Source organism: Oncorhynchus tshawytscha, linkage group LG02 (genome assembly GCF_018296145.1).
Source record: "Oncorhynchus tshawytscha isolate Ot180627B linkage group LG02, Otsh_v2.0, whole genome shotgun sequence".
Classification (NCBI taxonomy): Eukaryota; Metazoa; Chordata; class Actinopteri; order Salmoniformes; family Salmonidae; genus Oncorhynchus; species Oncorhynchus tshawytscha.
The window spans coordinates 63,509,885-63,528,362 of NC_056430.1; the positions used below are offsets into that span (position 1 = coordinate 63,509,885).

At 42.9% G+C, this 18,478-nt stretch overlaps 1 protein-coding gene across 2 annotated transcripts; it reads left to right on the plus strand.

The window, feature by feature from the left end:
- The first annotated feature begins 376 nt into the window (after positions 1–376).
- LOC112245502 (mucolipin-1-like) lies at positions 377–17,350 on the plus strand. 2 transcript variants are annotated; one of them, XM_024413622.2, is made up of 14 exons: positions 377–632; positions 6,549–6,820; positions 7,144–7,311; positions 7,790–7,946; positions 8,688–8,769; positions 9,106–9,202; positions 9,471–9,570; positions 10,096–10,202; positions 11,267–11,416; positions 11,577–11,678; positions 11,761–11,883; positions 12,349–12,555; positions 13,215–13,345; positions 13,635–17,350. In XM_024413622.2, the coding sequence occupies exons 1-14, from the start codon at positions 587–589 to the stop codon at positions 13,669–13,671; spliced, it is 1,779 nt and encodes a 592-aa protein (XP_024269390.1). In that variant the 5' UTR covers positions 377–586; the 3' UTR covers positions 13,672–17,350. The 2 variants fall into 2 exon arrangements, with proteins under 2 accessions (XP_024269390.1, XP_042158324.1); XM_042302390.1 differs by having other exon boundaries at positions 412–632; positions 6,554–6,820.
- The last annotated feature ends 1,128 nt before the right edge of the window (positions 17,351–18,478 follow it).

Sequence of the window (18,478 nt, forward strand, 5' to 3'; positions counted from 1 at the left end):
CAGCAGCAAGATTTGTGACCTGTTGCCACAAGAAAAGGGCAACCGGTGAAGAACAAAGACCATTGTAAATACAACCCATATTTATGTTTATTTATTTCCCCTTTTGCACTTGAACTAATTCCACACCGTTACAACACTGTGTATAGACATAATGTGACATTTGAAATGTCTTTATTATTTTGGAACTTTTGTAAGTGTAATGTTTACTGTTAATTTTTGATAGTTTATTTCACTTTTGTTTATTATCTATTTCACTTGCTTTGCCACTGTAAACACATGTTTCCAATGCCAATAAAGCCCTTTGAATTGAATTGAAATAGATGAGAACAAGCGCCACCTTGTGCAGTCACATGATGGCACATGAGTCATGTGATCTCGTCTAAGGAAGTTATGTCTTGTACCGATGCTGAACCTATACTGTAATTGCAAAACACAGAAAAACGTCGTCCTCATGGCTATCTTCTCAGACAGTTAATTTCACGCCAACAATATACTCACGTTTTATAACCGCTTTTATTTGCACTATTTATTCTGAGACAGTTCAGATTTTATGTCGCATATTTATTTATAGTTTCAAAACGTTTAGATGGCTACAGCAAGCGGCAATTGCAACCACGGCAGCGCCGGTTCAGGTATGTTGAGTTTCAATACTTTTCTGACATGTAACTTTGTGTGTTTTAAGTGGTTTGTTACATTGTTGCATGTCTTCCATTGAAAGGAGGGCCCTGTGTATATTATGATTGTTGTGTAACGTAGCTCTACAGTGTGGGCTGTCATGTCTTGCCAATCATCTCCATGAAACATACATCTCATTCCAATGGTGATTAATCGTGAATAAATGCATTAGTAACATGCATTAGTAACATTGTATAACACAGTAACATAGACAATAGCATTGTATAACACAGTAACATACACAGTAACATTGTATAACACAGTAGCATTGTGCAACACAGTAACATTGTATGAGGCAGCAGCATCAACAATGTTTTGTTACAATGTTTCCAAACACTGACTGGAAGAAGCGTTATTGCATAAATATGTACAAAACCATCCACCCTCTAGTCCGTTATCCCCACGATGTTTTGTTTTTTAATCATGTGATCGCTGTTGCTAGGGATTTTAATGTGTTGTGCTACGCCTGGGAAGAAAACACTTCAATTTGCTTAACTTGCCATTGGCTCAACTTACCCCAAGGCAAACACAACTAGAAGGATGCTCTTTCATGCTAGGTTTAGGGCCTCATATAGACGCTTACAGAGACCCCAAATTATGTATAGAACCATTTTTAAATGATCTGCTTTGGTTTATATGCAAGCATCACGAAACCTCTTCCCTAAATATTTGGTCAAATTATACATTTTGTGTATGGTTTCCTAGAAACAAGGGGTGGCTCAACTTACCCTTTCGTTAACATACCTGATTCTCCCCTACAGACATTCTAGATTAAACAGGCAAAGATAGTTTGCTTTATGTTGACCTGATGCTGACAGAATTTGCCAATAACAGTTTACACTTGTCAAGTCTGGGGTAGGAAATTATACCTGATGGCCACTTTCAGCAAGGAAAATTGTAGCCTTGAAATTGTTCTATTCCATCCCACCATTGCAGTCAATGCTGTACTTCAGTGCTCATGAGTCTTGATTTAAACAGGTATTCCTAAATTCCAGGGTTAGTGCAATCTGGAATCCCTGGGACGTCCCTACCCTAAACACAAACCCCTACAACAACCGTTTTAAATTATTAGTTGGACGTCCCAAGGATTCCGTTAAAGTTCTAGCGTGTTGGAACCCAAAGACTCTGACTACTCTTGCTCCCTCCCACCACCATAGCATGTCTGCTACATTTTAAACCAGACTAACCCAGGTTTTTTAAATATTTTTAATATTTTTTTATTTCACCTTTATTTAACCAGGTAGGCCAGTTGAGAACAAGTTCTCATTTACAACTGCGACCTGGCCAAGATAAAGCAAAGCGGTGCGACAAAAACAACAACAATAGAGTTACGCATAAACAAACGTACACTCAATAACACAAAAGACAAGAAAAATAGAAAAATCGATGTACAGTGTGTGCAAATTTAGAAGAGTAGGGAGGTAGGCAATAAATAGGCCATAGAGGTGAAAATAAGGACAATTTACCATTAATACTGGAGTGATAGGTTATCCATCTATCATACACTGTGATAACCTCCCACCACCTAGTTTCTTAACCTCCCCTCACGCGTCCTAGTCTACGGTGCCCATATGACCGTGGACACAGGCTTTCATTTCTGCACTTGACTGTGTGTGGTTCAGCGGGTTAGAAATGGTCTTGTAAGCAGTCAAGCCGTTATCAAGCATTTGTTTTCTCATGCCGTAGTATACCTTTGACTCATTGTTTACAGCACTTAATTTGTGATCTCATACATATTAGAATGAAATAATTCACCACAAGTGCACACTGTGGGGCCGCACTTGCGAGCATTAGAAACAGTTTCAATTAAAACTGTTTCTCCGTCTCATAATCGGCATCAGCCAATTAAAATCGCTGACGTAGTTGTACGCGATAAAAAAATTCTGAAAACCTGCTTTTGCTTTGTCGTAGTGGGGTATTGTGTGTAGATTGATGAGGGGAAAAAACAATTAAATCCATTTTGGAATTAGGCTGTAACGTAACAAAATGTGGAAAAAGTCAAGGGGTCTGAATACTTTCCGAATACACTGTAGTGTAACGTTGCTGTTAGGCAAAAAAAAAACACCACTTAATTTCTTCTTAATTTCTTATGTAGGCTACACTGACATGTACAATGTTTTCTATGCATTACTGTTTAGGCTGTTAATGCATTCAATATATTATTATTATTATTACAGTCCTTGTCATTCTCGTAGTGGACTCTTTGTTTGCAGAGAGCACAACCTATGCTACACTTGTGAGAAAGTTTTGGTTTATTTCATTCCATTTACGAGTAGTCAATTCTGCTTGTCTTTACTCGCCGTCACTGTGGAGCTTCTCAAAGTTTTCTTTGCCTCAAACAGCAAGTAAACAAAGTCTGTTTTTACATCCATTGAGAATGACAATAGTTCCTCAACGTAGCCTATTTGAAAAATCTCTCCCTTTCGATTAGCCTACAACTCAACATGAAAGGGGGAATAATGTAATGCTCTGACCCAGTGGAAACATCATAAAATAGGCCTATCTGATTATCCCTTTCGCAAAATAGCCTACAGCTGGCAGTAAACTCTGAGGACCCAGAATATTTTATACAACACTTTGGGCTGGACCAAGTTCTTCTTGGCTTTAATTTTACATATGGCAATTGCAGTTAGTTTTAGATTTTGTATTATTTAAAAAAAAAAAAAAAATTCTTCTTTTACCCCCTTTTTCTCTCCCCAATTTCATGGCATCCAATTGTTAGTAGTTACTGTCTTGTCTCATCGCTACAACTCCTGTACGGGCTCGGGAGAGACGAAGGTCGAGATGTGGAGGAAGGAAACACCGCACTGCCACAGGAGTCGCTAGTGCACGATGAGACAGGGATATCCCTACCGGCCAAACCCTCCCTAACCCAGGTGACGCTAGGCCATGGACCTCACGGTCGTGGCCAGCTGCGACAGAGCCTGGGCTTGAACCCAGAACCCAGAGTCTCTGGTGGCACAGCTATGTGCTGCGATGCAGTGCCTTAGACCACTGCGCCACCCGGGAGGCCCTTCATTTCAAATTTTGATTAACCACATGACATTGAGATATTAGACTTTATTATAAATGAAATTAGACTGTTCCACGAAAAAGTGCATATGAAAATCATAACTTGGCACTCCAAATGGAAAAGGTTGCTGACCACTGGTGTAGCCTATTACAGCAACTTCAGGAGCATAATTTCGGAATCTGTGAAGGCCAACAGCAGCAGCAGGAGGGGAGACAGGAACAGTTTTTTTCTTCTTCTGGTTAGGCTATATTGATCTCTGGCTCCCTCTTTAGTAATTTGTGTGTTTTCATTTTTAAATGCAGTGCTTAAAGCATCATACAAGCTCAGTAGTGTACATAAAGTTGATTTTATTCAAATATATGGAAAAACACGTGAAAATATTTCAACCAATCGATTGGTCAAAAGAACAGATTACTCTTGGTCAACCAATATATATATAATTTTTTTAGTTGGGGACAGGAGGAGGGCTCAAACCCATGGTGAAAGTGCACTATCGATTTTGAGTCAACCGCTTTAGCAGTGTGTGCCACATGGAAGCAATGGTAATAAAGGTACATGATTTATTTTTTTAACGATGTATGATAAACTTACGTGTGTAAGGACTTCATTTATCTTTTTTCCATTAAAGCACATGGATGTGTGTGAAACAGATTAGCAAAAACTGGATTTTGTCTCATATGCGAAAACGTGAACATTTTGTCTAATGTTAGTATTAGTAGCCTAGTTAAAGATGCAACAATGCAATATTGGCACACGACATTGTAACACACCAAATTAACAAAAGTGAACCTTGAATTTATAGGTTTAAAATATCCCTCTAGTGTCCAGGGTTGACATATTTTTTAAATATATATTATTTTACAAATGCCATTGGTTGGTGGATATAAAATCTAAGATATTTTATAGGCTGATGCAGAATTTGTTACAGGAAATAATCACTGTTAGCTGGTGAGGCTAGCATAGGGCTAACGTGCCAGGTTATCTGACTGGACCAGCTACAATGTAGCGTTCTATAACGTGCAAGTAAATCAACAATTTTAATTGACTGATGTGCATTTTGAGACTGAGAAACAGTTTAAAGTTAAATAATAACAATAACAAAAAGTCCACCTCATAACCATGTCCTCTCACCACAGGAGGAAATAGAAACAGGAAACAGGAAATAGAGTCCAAGAGACCACTCAGAGTTAAGAGTTGACAGAGACGAGGAGCAGCTTTGCTTGTTTACTGGTTCCAGTGAGGTTGCATAGTGTAGCCTGCTCTCCCTGGGTGGCTCAGTGCAGACTGATAGCTGCTGATCCATTGTAGCGATACAGAGATGCTGGCAGACTGATGGTCACAGTGCTGACTATGACTGACTGACAAGGTGCAGAGTTGTCTATTAAGCCTTCTCTAACACACCATTGACTGCCCTGAACCGGAAGAGCAGGATTTTTCACCTGATTTATTCCATTTGATTGACTCTTATCTCTTAGTGCGGCTCAGCAACAAGCCCTCGTCATCTGCTCTTTTGTTTTGACGATTGCTATCGGCCTTGATGGCCGAAATGCCCCATCAAGATCTGTCCATTTCTTGGCTCGGGCTACTATTGCTGGCACGAAATGTTACATAGTGAAATTCTTTCAGCACAGGTCTGAAATGTTTTTGACAGGGAGAGTCACGCAACTGCTGTCATGTCTGTGAGTGTTTGTGACCTTGCAAGGTTCTGTGTGTGCAAGTCGATATATTGTAGTTAGGTCACTCCCCGCTAGATAGGCTTCTCTCATTCACTTGGACGAACTAAAGATTGTTAGATATGCAGGTGATTATTGTGGATGGCTTTCCATAGGTAAACATTGAGATATCACCGTTACCTCACACAATCCTACACACACACACACACACACACACATCGGTGATTCTCTCTTCTACGTCCGTCAGACCAGATTGTGGTTCTTCTGTCTGGTCTTCGAGTTCTGTTTACCAGAGGTGAGGTGACCCAATTCCTGACAGCAGTTCATTTCAAGTTCCACTTCCTTTTCTTCCATTACTGCTGAACTAGCTCTTTTACTCACTAACTATATGGTCCACATTTCCCTTCCAAGTCTGTTACTGTCACAAGTTTGTTTGGGTGACTCAGAGGTTGAATTCAGCTTTCACCAGCGGTCTCTCCACTGAAGGTGCAGTGATTTAGGTTTTTACTACACCTTTATGGTTTATGATATCGACGACGACAATCCAAATGTGTAGCATCGCACCTCAAAGCTCCGCTCCTTCGTCAAGGGACTACCAAGTCAGACGGGTGTTGTAGCAGTAGCCCGGCCATCCCTGGAGTCTTTCTGTGTCTTCCAGCCATCTCCAGGGGTGTGTTTCTGTCGGCCTTGAGAGGCAGAGCCGCCGGCTATAGCACACCAGTCACCCTCATCTCTTCCTCCAGGGAGGCTGTTTGTCTCGCCCGGCCCAGATCAGAGCATCTGATCTGGGTGTTGTTTTGATACGCTGGCCTGTGCCACCTTCCAGGGTTTTCCTAGATAGAGACGTGGTGATGGATGACTATATGAGGCGAGGGAGATTAGGAAATGTAATTAATGAAAGCTTCCCGAACTAGTACGAGAGCCGTCGCTCACTGAAGGGTAACATTACGACACGTAGCCTATTCATCAGTGTACTGTTGGTGTTGGTGCTCACAAAGGAAATAGCACTAATATGGAGTGCCGTTGCGGTGCGCTATTGCAGATTACATTGGTGTTTTGCTCAGTTATCCACTCCACATTCTTTGATAGGCCTGACTTCGTATTAGTCACTCTCACTATCCTTCTAGCGCTGCTAACGTGTTTTTTTCCCCTTCCTTTTTCTTCCCTCGCTCTCTATCTTCACTCAGAGAAGGACAGGCTGGTTTCCTCTGTGTCTCCTCACGGCTACGGCTCCAGCGACAGCAGCGGCGAGCACGTTCACCACAGAGACAGCCATGGCAACCCCCGGTTGCCCACTGCGACGGCGGGGGGTTGGCTGGGGGCGGAGCAGGAAGAGGAGGCCCTGCGCAGGAAGCTCAAGTACTTCTTCATGAGCCCATGTGACAAGTTCCACGCCAAGGGCCGCAAGCCCTTCAAACTGGGCCTGCAGCTGCTCAAGATTGTCATTGTCACCGTGCAGGTAACTACACATATTTAGTTTCATATTCACTTTGAGTGTATGAACAGTACATGCTAAACGCCCTCATGGCAAAGCTCAGGTTTTATGGCAGGACCAACCATGCTGAAGTCCATAACAACTGACACCTTGTTTCATATGCACCGTTCCTATTGGTGGATAGGATGTCTGTGCATCTGACGTTTTGAAATATGGACCGACAGTCTTTACAACAATAACTTCTAAAAATGTCCCTAAGATCAAAAAGGGTTACGTTATAGTTGTTGAACGGTCACTTCCCTTCAATAAAACACCTGAATCCCTACTTCCCTCCCTCCCTCCATCAGCTGGTGTTGTTTGGCCTCAGCAACCAGATGGTGGTGACGTTCAAGGAGGAGAACACCATGTCCTTTAAGCACATCTTCCTGAAGGACTATAACGAGGGCCCCGACGACACGTTGGCCGTGTACACACAGAGCGACGTCTACGAACACATCTTCTACGCCGTACACCAGGTAACAGTCACTAACGACACCCGGGTCATGTTCATCAGCGCATGCAAAGGACGTTTATTTTTTATTTTTTTAAAGGAAAATGTTAATTAGAGTTTCAGGAAATCTTTTCGTTCGGTGCCTAATGAACATGACCCGGCATACAGACTGAGATGTAAACATGTCCATGCAGCGCAAAAGAAGGACCACATCTCGTCCCCTTCATAATTCCATCCTCAACTTTCATCCTAAAAGTCTCCAACTCTTTAGGCCCTGTTTGAATATTTAGAATGTATCCGTTCCTTCCTGCATCATTTGAAGTAATCACAGATCTCAGCGAGTTTGATTGGTAAAAGTGGTGGTGTGGAAACGTTCACGAAATCGTCCACAAATCCGCATACAGATCAGTGATGACCTCAAATTAGGACGGAAAGAGAGATGAACTATTTTAAAATATTAGAGCCTTATTCTCCATCCTCGTACCCTTCCTCCTCCCTCACAGTATGTGATGCTACCCGAGACCACGGTGGGACGCTATGCGTACGTCTATGGGGTCGGGGTGAACGGGAGTGCCCTCTCTCTCTGCCAGCAGTACTACAAGAAGGGCAGTATCGATCCCGCCAATGATACCTTCAACATTGACCCTCGTGTTATCACAGGTACATAGATCTACTTTCTTGCATTATGCCAATGCCAGAGGTCACCAACTCTGGTACTAGAGCTACAGTGTTTCGTGCTTCCCAAATGGCACCCGATGGAGTGAGAATCTGGTGCCATTTGGGACTCAGCTTAAATGTAGTTCTGTTCCAACATGCTTTTGATGATTAGTTGACTTGTTTGAAAAAGGATGAGTTTTAGTGTCAGATTTGAACAAAATCCTGCACGCCTTGTGGCTTTCCAGGGCCAAGTTTGGTGGATTGACCATTGCTTCATGCCTTAGCCTTGTCTAGCCTGAAGTTGAGTTATTTAATTTACTGTAACAATGGCGACTACCCGAAGAGTTGCTAAGCTGCTTCTTTTCAGTACCACGGCATCTTTTCAGTAACAATTCATCGTAACTGTATCATTTGTTTTGTGTAAGTAAGTACTGTATTGTTCCTGGACCATGTGAAAGTAGTAGGAAGCCCCGCTTCCTTATATGAGCTGACACTTGGGACAATACTACTGACTAAAGGGGAAACACATTGAGCAATGGAAATCACCTGATATTGAAATGGCCTACCCTTGAAGTGGCCTGCCCTTTGACTCTTGACATGATAACCATAGATATATAATTACTAGAACATACATTTATATCAGTGTAATGGTCATTCTATTTCAGTGTAATTCTATTTCTGTAAGGAAAAACATTGACAGCCCCTGAAATGACTAACTTCTCTCTCTCTCTGTCTTGTTACTAGATTGTGTGGGAGTTAACCCTCTGTCAGTCCCTCGAGCGCCTTTAGGCAGTGACTACAAGAACTTTACCCTAAAGTTCCACAAGTAAGGCTTCATTTTTCACGTCTTTTCAAATGACTTCGGGCTCTCGTGTTTGCTGTCGGTCGAAAACTAAGATAGATGGGACATCCATCTTTGTAGTATCTGGCTGTTGATTTTTAGCACCACAAACTGTTTACACACTACCTATAGCCCTGGGTTACGTTCATTAGACGCCAAACGGAAAACTAACAAAAAACAGGGAGGGTCTACCTGGACTTGTCCAATAAGAAACATTTTTTTGTTTTACGTTGCAAAATGTTTGAAAACGTTTCTCTTTGCTTTCACTTTGACATAACCCTGATATCCCTCTTCATTTTCTATGTTCACTATATTGTCTAGACTCATAAACGTCACGATACAGTTCCAACTAAAGGCCATCAACATTCAGACCATCATCAACAACGAGATTCCTGACTGTTACACCTTCTTCATAACGGCGAGTCCCACCCCCCTTCCCTCCCCCACCACTTCCTAAAAAATGGTCCTACCCAGTCTGTGGCTCATTGTAACCTGTTTAGTGTGTAGTAGTTGCGGAAAGTGGAAACCTTTTCATTGCCTGTGTATTTTAGGTAACTTTTAACTCATCTGTTATATTATCCCTTGAGGAGTTAGCCACTTTTTTATGTTTCATTTTATTGCCAAAGTTTACAGCAAGTACTACTAGTACCTGTATAAATGTCTGATCTTTCCATCTGTTTCTACAGATAGTCCTGGATAACAAGGCTCACAGTGGGAAAGTAAGGATCAGTCTGGAAAACCAGGCTTTTATAGAGGAGTGTAAAGACCCCAGTGTGTCTGGCCATGGTGAGATAGAGTCTTGTTCTCATTAAACATTAATTTCACCAGGTTAATACTAATTAAATACCAAACGGACTGAAACGTAGGGACTACCTGAACTTCTGCCTTTGCTAAAAAAAATTCTACGGTGTGCCCTAAATATCACGACCCAGGAGAATCTCTTGAGGTTCAAAACCATTTTTTTTTTTCGAGCAGAGAATTGGTAAGAGATTCGGCATAAAAAAAATAAATTTAGCGTGTGCATTGGTCAATACAAAACTACACACACAATGACCAGACAGACATTTACCGGTACAACTTGTACCACAAACAAACGGCAAGACAAACACTATGTACACTCTAAGCAATCTCCCCTATTGCCGTCTTCATTTGACCTCATAAGACATTATAGATGCCTCATAGGAATTTTCACTTAGTCATGCATTGGTGTCAACGTGAAATTTTGACTTGTGGAAGTAAGGATTCGCCCCCTATGCTTCTACTTAATGAAAGCCACTAACTCCTCTCTTTCCTTCCCTCCCCCTATGTCAGCGGAGAACTACACGCGCCTAACGTTTGACATGGTGGTGGCGATCGTTTGTATGCTGTCCCTGCTGCTGTGTGGCCGCTCCATACTCCGCGGCATCATACTACAGGCTGTAAGTCACTGGGAGGTGGGGGGCAGGAAGAGAGGAAGTGGTTAAAAGGAGGAACATCCAATCTGGGGGTCCTCTATAGCTCAGTTGGTAGAGCATGACTCTTGCAACGCCAGGATAGTGGGTTTGATTCCCGGCACCACCCGTATGTAAAATGCATGCATGAGTGACTGTAAGTCACTTTGGATAAAAGTGTCTGCTAAATAGCATGTATTATCTGAGAACATACTGTAGATGCATTTGTTTGCTTGTTACTGGATTGGAGTGGAAGGAAGAGAGATGTTTGTTGTTGTTGATGGTAGTGGATTGGTATTCTGTGAATTGATTCCATTTTTAGAGTAATGCTCTGCGACACGAAAACCAAGAAGGTGTGAATACTCGTTTTTCCAGTATGGTCACCCAACTCCTCTATTTGTCTCTCTCTCTTTCTTTCTCTCGGTGTCTCTATCTCTCTGTGTGTCTATCTATCTCTCTCTCTCTCTCTCTGTGTGTCTCTCTTTCAATCTGTGTGTCTTTCTTTCTCTCTGTGTGTGTCTCTCTCTCTCTCTGTATGTCTCTCTCTCGCTCTGTGTCTCGCTCTGTGTGTCTTTCTTTCTCTGTGTGTGTGTGTGTCTCTTTCACTCTGTGTGTGTCTCTCTCTCTCTCGCTCTCTCTGTGTGTGTGTCTTTCTCTCTGTGTGTATGTGTCTCTCTCTCTCTGTGTGTGTCTCTCTCTCTGTGTATATGTGTCTCTCTCTGTGTATATGTGTCTCTCTCTCTCTTCCTGTGTGTGTCTCTCTCTCTCTCTCTCTCTCTCTCTCTCTCTCTCTGTGTCTCTCTCTTTCTGTGTGTCTCTCTCTTTCTGTGTCTCTCTCTCTCTCTGTGTGTCTCACTCTCTCTCTCTGTGTGTGTCTCTCTCTCTCTGTGTCTCTCTCTCGCTCTGTGTGTGTGTCTCTTTCTGTGTGTGTCTCTCTCTCTCTCCATTTGTCTATATCTCTCTTCCTGTGTGTGTCTCTCTCTCTCTCTCCATTTGTCTATATCTCTCTTCCTGTGTGTGTCGCTCTCTGTCTCTCTGTCTCTGCGTAACAGGAGTTTGTCGAGTTCTTCAAGACTAACCTGGGCCGGAAAGTCAGCTGGGATGAAAGGATGGAATTCATCAATGGCTGGTACATCCTGCTCATCATCAGTGACGTTCTTACCATCATCGGCAGCGCCATTAAGATCGGCATAGAGTCCAAGGTCAGAGGGGACTTTTTCCTCTACTGCTCAGAGTAGAATAGAATACCTTTATTTTTCCCAGAGGAAAATGCTAAAGAATTATTTCAAATCGGCAGCCCAAAAAAATAATTTCAGTTTGGGTTATGATAAAAACCGTTGTGCTGAATATCTCTCCAAACAGAATATGTCATTGTATGATGAGTGTGGCATCCTGTTGGGGACCTCCACCTTGTTGGTGTGGGTCGGAGTCATTCGCTACCTCAGCTTCTTCCAGAAGTACAATGTAAGTTGCCTACACACACAGACACAGACAAGCACTAACGATGACAGTGATTCACCCACTCTCCTGGCTCTCTCCCTCTCAGATCCTGATCGTGACCTTGCGAGCTGCGTTCCCCAACGTGATCCGGTTCTGCTGCTGTGTGGCTGTCATCTACCTGGGCTACTGCTTCTGTGGCTGGATCGTGCTGGGGCCCTATCACGTCAAGGTACAGACGGCCACCATTTTGAAGCACAGACAGACATGCTAACAGAAAAAGGCCAATGACAGAGTGGGCCGGCAAATAGCTTGAAAAGGAAACAGTGAATCTGGAGGGGGACACCCTATATGGTTCAGTGATGAATGCACAATGGTGCATTGTGGGATTTTGCACAATAATGTGTGATATTAACATGTGATTTGTCTATTAATATAATGGCATTTTACTGGCCCTTGCCAGTAAGATGGCCATAATGGATTTTCTTTGATTTATTTTGTTTTAAAAATGTCTGTAGTGAATCCTCGATCATTTTGAACCGATTCACTGTTTATATCATACAGTAAGAATGGTCATGTTAAGTCATGGTTGGTTGTGTAATTTAACAGTCTCTCTCTCCCTATCGTATTCAGTTCATTAAGCTGTACTGCTATGAAATGTAATTAAAATGTTTCCCTCTCTCTCTCTCTCCGTCAGTTCCGCTCTCTCTCCATGGTGTCGGAGTGCCTGTTCTCGCTGATCAACGGCGACGACATGTTTGTGACCTTCTCAGAGATGCAGGAGAGCAGCACGCTGGTGTGGGTGTTCAGCCAGGTCTACCTGTACACCTTCATCTCCCTCTTCATCTACATGGTACTGTCGCTCTTCATCGCCCTCATCACCGGCGCCTACGAAACCATCAAGGTAACAACAACGGGCAACATTTTCGTTGGGCAAAAGAGCACAGATCTGTGTCAAAAATACAGTGATCTCATTATAATCTGCAGGGTGATTTAATTTGAAAATGTTCTTCGACGGTGTGCGCTTTCAGAGACCATGGTACAACCAAGAGGCTTTTAGAGCCCTTTGTCTATGAAGGAAGTTAGAGGTCATTTCTCAAGCCATCGCTAACCAGCGTTACCGTATGGAAGACTATAGTATCTACTAGCAGTTACCCTGGACTTCCAGTCATAGCTCTAACGCTATTTAGCAATTGCGCTAACTCTAGTTAGCAGCTTCCTTCAAACTGCACGCAGAGACATAAAAACAGTATCCGCGAGTTCATCTGATAAAGGGCTTCATTGTCAAAATCCCGAAGTATCCCTTTAAACGGACTTGAATCCAAATGAATGTAAAAGAGCACTGTATAATAACGTTCATGTTCACAGCTCATAGCGGTACAACAACAATTACAAACAACAACACCGAAAGAAAGCCAACCGATCACAATACACACTGTGGCTGCTTCCCAAATGGCTCCCTATTCCCTATATAGTGCACTACATAGGGAATAGGGTGCCATTTGAGATGCAGAGAGTGAGCAACCTAAACATGGATGCCTGTCTCCTGTCCTGTCCCTCCAGCACCAAACCCAGGAGCCCTACCACATTACGGACCTGCACGCCTTCATCGCAGAGTGCACTGACACGCCCAGCTCGGGCATGTACCGGGGCCTCGAGACCTCGCCCTGCTCCTTCTTCTGCTGCTGTGACAGGTGGGTCAAAGGGCATAGGTCAAGACTGAAGGTAGAGTTCAAGGCCGGGTTCAGAAACCACCCTCCAGCTCCTAACCTCTTCAGTGTTTGCCGCTCTGAAGGAGTCAGATGGGTGTAAGTTGATTGTGATGGATGTTCCTCTGTAGAATGATCAGCAGTAGATGCCACTTCAATGACCAGACAATAACAGATGCATTCACTGTTATCCTTTCTATCATGGTTGAGAGACGTTTACATTTTTCTACATGTGTATGCGCGATCGTGTTTATGTGTTTGTTTCTTCCCTCAGAACGACAACATACGAGGATGTCCTTTTGGTGAACTGACTGGGATGGGGTGTCTGGACCTACAGCGCTCTCTGCTGGCCGGAGCGCCACACTGCATCCAGATTTTCATTGTCCTTACCATCAAATCTAGGTCATGCATGAGCACTTACTTGAATGAGGAGCCTCAGTTCAACCGTATACAGACAGAGGACTATGAGCTGAAAGCCTAATCTTTTTTTGATTGGATTCATTGGCCAGACCTCCTGCATTGTGTGAATGTTATAGGGATGTTGCCTGGATGTTACACAGTAACATACAGCTCAACACAGCATTCCCCACACAGAAAGAGAACAACAGTATTTGACCAAAAATCTGGATATTTGCACAATCCATACATGCTGAGGACCATAGTGCAATGTGTAATGTCTTGTTAGCACTAATGCTAACATTTAGCTGCTTTTAAGTGTTTTACCTGGGTTTTTAGGTGTTCAGTAAGTTGCACAAGGGACAAGAACTGGACAGAGCATGTTTTTTTTATATCAGAAGTTCTGGTTATATATGAAGGGGATGACAATGACATGCATACTTCATACTAGGCCAGAGACAGCTCTGGAGTAGCATTCCCACTGTCCATAAAAGGAGAGGGCACTTAAGCCCAAGTCACATGACTCACCCAAGAACATCATTGCCCTGTCATGAGGCGCAAGCCCAGCAAGAACTGCTGAGAGCAAGGCTGGCTTCGCCGCAGTGCATTGTGGTCACCACCGCTGCTCTCAAGTGTGCAAGTACATTGAACTTAAACCCTGCACTGCGCCTGGACCCAATGGCTCATTTTTTTCCACTAATTGGTCTTTTGACCAATCACATCAGATCTTTTTCAGAGTCGATCTGTTTTTTTTATTTTTTAAATACAGATTAGTAGAAATAAGATAAGAATTGAGCTTCCTGTCCAAACGCAGCCATTGTATTTCAGAGTTTAAGACCGATCAGTTAAAAAACCTGTACTCACACCCGGGTGCTGGGTCTGGTCTCCAGGAACAATATCCATAGAATTGTTCTATAGTTTAAGTTGGACACAGAAAGAGATGCAGTGCATCATCTCAATCACACATACAGTACCAGTAGTTTCAGTAGGTGTTAATCCGATGGCACAGCAAACAGGGTAAACGTCAGCGCTATTGTTGATTTGTACATGTCAAGTTGTACACTGTGCATGTCCTGTTCACGATGCACAAATTATGCTGCTTCATCAGAGTTCATTTGGAAGGGGACCCGTAGTGAATTAGTCAAATCCACTCCGAGTCTCACAAAGACCCACTAACACAATACCCACCATGCCACAACATTCCGGTCGCAATGGTAATGTGACTTTCCAATTTTGCCTGACCTGAATGTAACTTCCTTAAATGAGGAAACTACATGATTGGAAAATGGAGAGTTCATCAATTTTTTTGGGGGGTGAATTTTTTAAAAGGCCTAAGCTCCAGTCATGGACAATATGGATGGAGAACTGCAGATTGTATCCGACTGGTCTAAAGAACAAAAACTGCCTGCAAGTAACGAGGAGAGGATAACGAGCAGGCAGGACAGCTAAACGAGGCCAGAGGGATAGGGTATTTGCGAGCACTGCAGTAATGCCTGTTATGTTGACCCAGAAGAATGCTCTTACATACGTTTCGTTCCCATTCTGTTTTATGCCTCATAATGATGCCTAGTTTAAAACTAGCCAATTGCTTTGTCCTAGTGAAAGTTTAAATTATTATTTTTTTTTTTTAAATGTTGGGTTGTTGCGGTATCTAGAGAGAAACGCCTAAGGGGAGTGTGGTCTTCAGGTTCAGACTCCAGAAAGTGGTCATGAATTGAGCTTTGTACTCCAATCACTATTGAAGAAGAAAAAATCATATATTTTTTAATATGTTATAGGCCTGCTTCCATTACGGTCCCTAGCTACTTCTAAAAGTGAACCTTTTGTCGTTTTGATAGATTCCAAAGAACCAAGGTGTAGGCAAAGTTACATGGGAGTATAACCTCCCAAATAGGCTAAAAGCAGAGCTTTCGCCATATCCGTTCTTTAGGATCTGAGAACACCAAAGGGCTGGAGCCTACGAGAAGTGGCTAGGGGCCGAAATGGTACAGGGCGATAGCCTGTCTGTTAGTGAGGAGTCATGTAGCTCTTATTTGAATGGTCATATAGTACATTTAAATTAAATGTATGTTCTTAACTAAGCAGTACACAAACAGGATTTGTTTTTGGCCTTGCGTTTGTATATTGTAGTATTAGACACTTAGATGTCCTGTCCAAGCAGTCTGTAGACATTTATACAGTTCATTGTATAATCTTTTTTTTTAATGTTGATTGTACTTGAACATTGTTTTGAGTATGTTGGATCTCTGTGCCACACTCAGTACGAAGCCAAACCACTGATGATTAAATGCCTGTTTGTTCACCTGGCTGGAAATACTTTGGAGAAGGAGGAGGTGGCAAATGCTTTGGGCTGCATCCCAATTCTCCACCCTTCTCTCGAAGTCTGCACTTGCATGCATCAATGGATTTTTAAAGCAACGGATTGGTGTAATCGTTGGCGAGAGGGAATTTCCTCTTGTTAAGTCTGTGACGGGAAGTGTGCAAATGCAATTTTTTTTATAAAGGGTGAAGAATCAGGACGCATCAATACTTTGGTTTCTTCACCATTTGATTTAGATCCAAACAGAGCCGGTGAAATTGTCTGCTTTGTTTGTGTTTGAGTTATATATTATTTGCATGAAACTCAACTCTAGGCCCATAGTCAAGCTTACATTATAAAGTGTGTGACGGAAAATCACGAGTTTACCACAGGATGTAATTACCTGAAGTTACCAGAAGGGGGAATACGGGCTTTTGCACCCCTCAGACTCAGACAGTAACATCCTAAAGGAGGAGAATAGACCACCTTACATCCAAGTTCTGTTTATTAGGTAGACTGACAATAGGGATCTAATACAACCGAAGGCTAAATTATAGTATTATAGTACAACAAATACCATAGGTACATTTACACGATTCATGTAACATTCGATATGCACAAATTCGGCACACTCCACATAGCAAAACGGCGATGGTAGATCTCCTTACATAGAACACATGTGCCCATATCCTGGTAATACGGGACGTTGGTGGCACCTTAATTGGGGAGAACGGGGCTCGTGGTAATGTTTGGACTGGATTTAGTGGAATGGTATCAAACACATGTTTTTGATGCCATTCCAATTGCTCCGTTCCGGCCATTATTATGAGGCGTCCTCCCCTCAGCAGCCTCCACTGCTAATGTACCTTTCCCAAGCAGCCTTTGGCGGCTGATGCAGCACATCATTCCTTCCAGCCCACTAAACCGAATATCATCATCCATTATGTACTGTCCTGGCTGCCCATCCTTTAGCTGAGCTCTTGGCCCATGTCCATCTCAGTGACTCAATCTTTGTTCTTGCACTCTAATAGTCTGCTGGGTGTGTCCACTGTGTATGTGCACACCACTTGATGCTGGCGATGAGTTTTCTTATTTTTCTCCACACCAATTACAAACACACATATACGAACAACGACTTACAGACGCACACAAGCGACGACGACTATCTCCTCTGCCAGACCCACGTCGTCTCGCCTCCGTACCTCGTGCCTGCATTATTGTTTGCCACTTGGCCTTAAATTGTACCAATTATATTTTGTTTCTCAATATTTCAAGAATAAATCATTTGATTTCTCCCTTGTGTTAATGATGGCGGATTGATTGATTTCCACGTTTTTGAGTATACGTTTTTTTTCAAGACGAGAAGAGAATCGTCCCGCCCATTGGGGATCTCACTACACCCCCATATTGTTTTTCCATTTAACCTTTACAGGTTATTTTCATTGAAATACGCATTTTGCACTAGAGACCTGTAATGACCTGTGGATATGCTTGTAGTTGTTACATGGTGCCCTCAATACATCATGACTACTCCGAGGTAATGGTCTACAATCTACAGTTTCAACGGGTCGGTAAAGTGTGGTGTTTGGGTCTGTGGCGTTGTTATTTCTATAGTATTTCATTTGTCGTTTGATAATGTGTTCCAGTGTGTCAAAAGTGGCCTCACGTTTCCCGACTGCCGAACAACGATGACCGAGAGAAGCTACTGTAGTAAATGGGTGACGCGCTAGGCTTCCATGATCTTTTGAGATGAGGTTCCCTCTAACTGTTGTCTTGGTGGACCAAATACTTCGTACCCAGGCCAGAAATGTACCACCATGACACTTTTCTTCAGCATGAGTGTATGTGTGTGTGTGTGTGTGTTGGTCTATTTGTCTCTGTATATCTGCCGGTCTGTCTGTTAGCCTCTCTGTATGTGTGTGGGCTGCATGGTTGTTTGCTCTGTGCCATGGGCAGCGTATGCAGCTGTGTACGGGGCTGCATACACAAAGTATGTCCGGGACTAGTGTTGTTTTGGCAGATGGGTAAAACAACAAGACCACACTGGAAGACTGTGGGCCAATAAGACAAACAGTGGGATGAAAGAAACCCCTTTGGTTGAACAATTAATCCCTGTTCCATTGCCACAGGCTTTCCCATAGAGACCAATACTGAGCCACACCCTTATAGGACAACATGACAGAGCATTGAGGTGGGTGGGCAGAACCAGGAAGTGACTGGATTTAGTTGTTTTACTAACAACCCAATTAAAGATCTTAGTTTGCGGCCGAATACACACACACACACATACTATAAAAGCTACGGCGTCAGGGAGAGGCTCTTGGTTCCCCATTCTCTGCAATAGGCCCTATATGATAGGTAAGGCTGACAGGCTGCAGATGTAACAATTAGCAAAGCCCTGTGATTAGCTGAGACAGACAGGG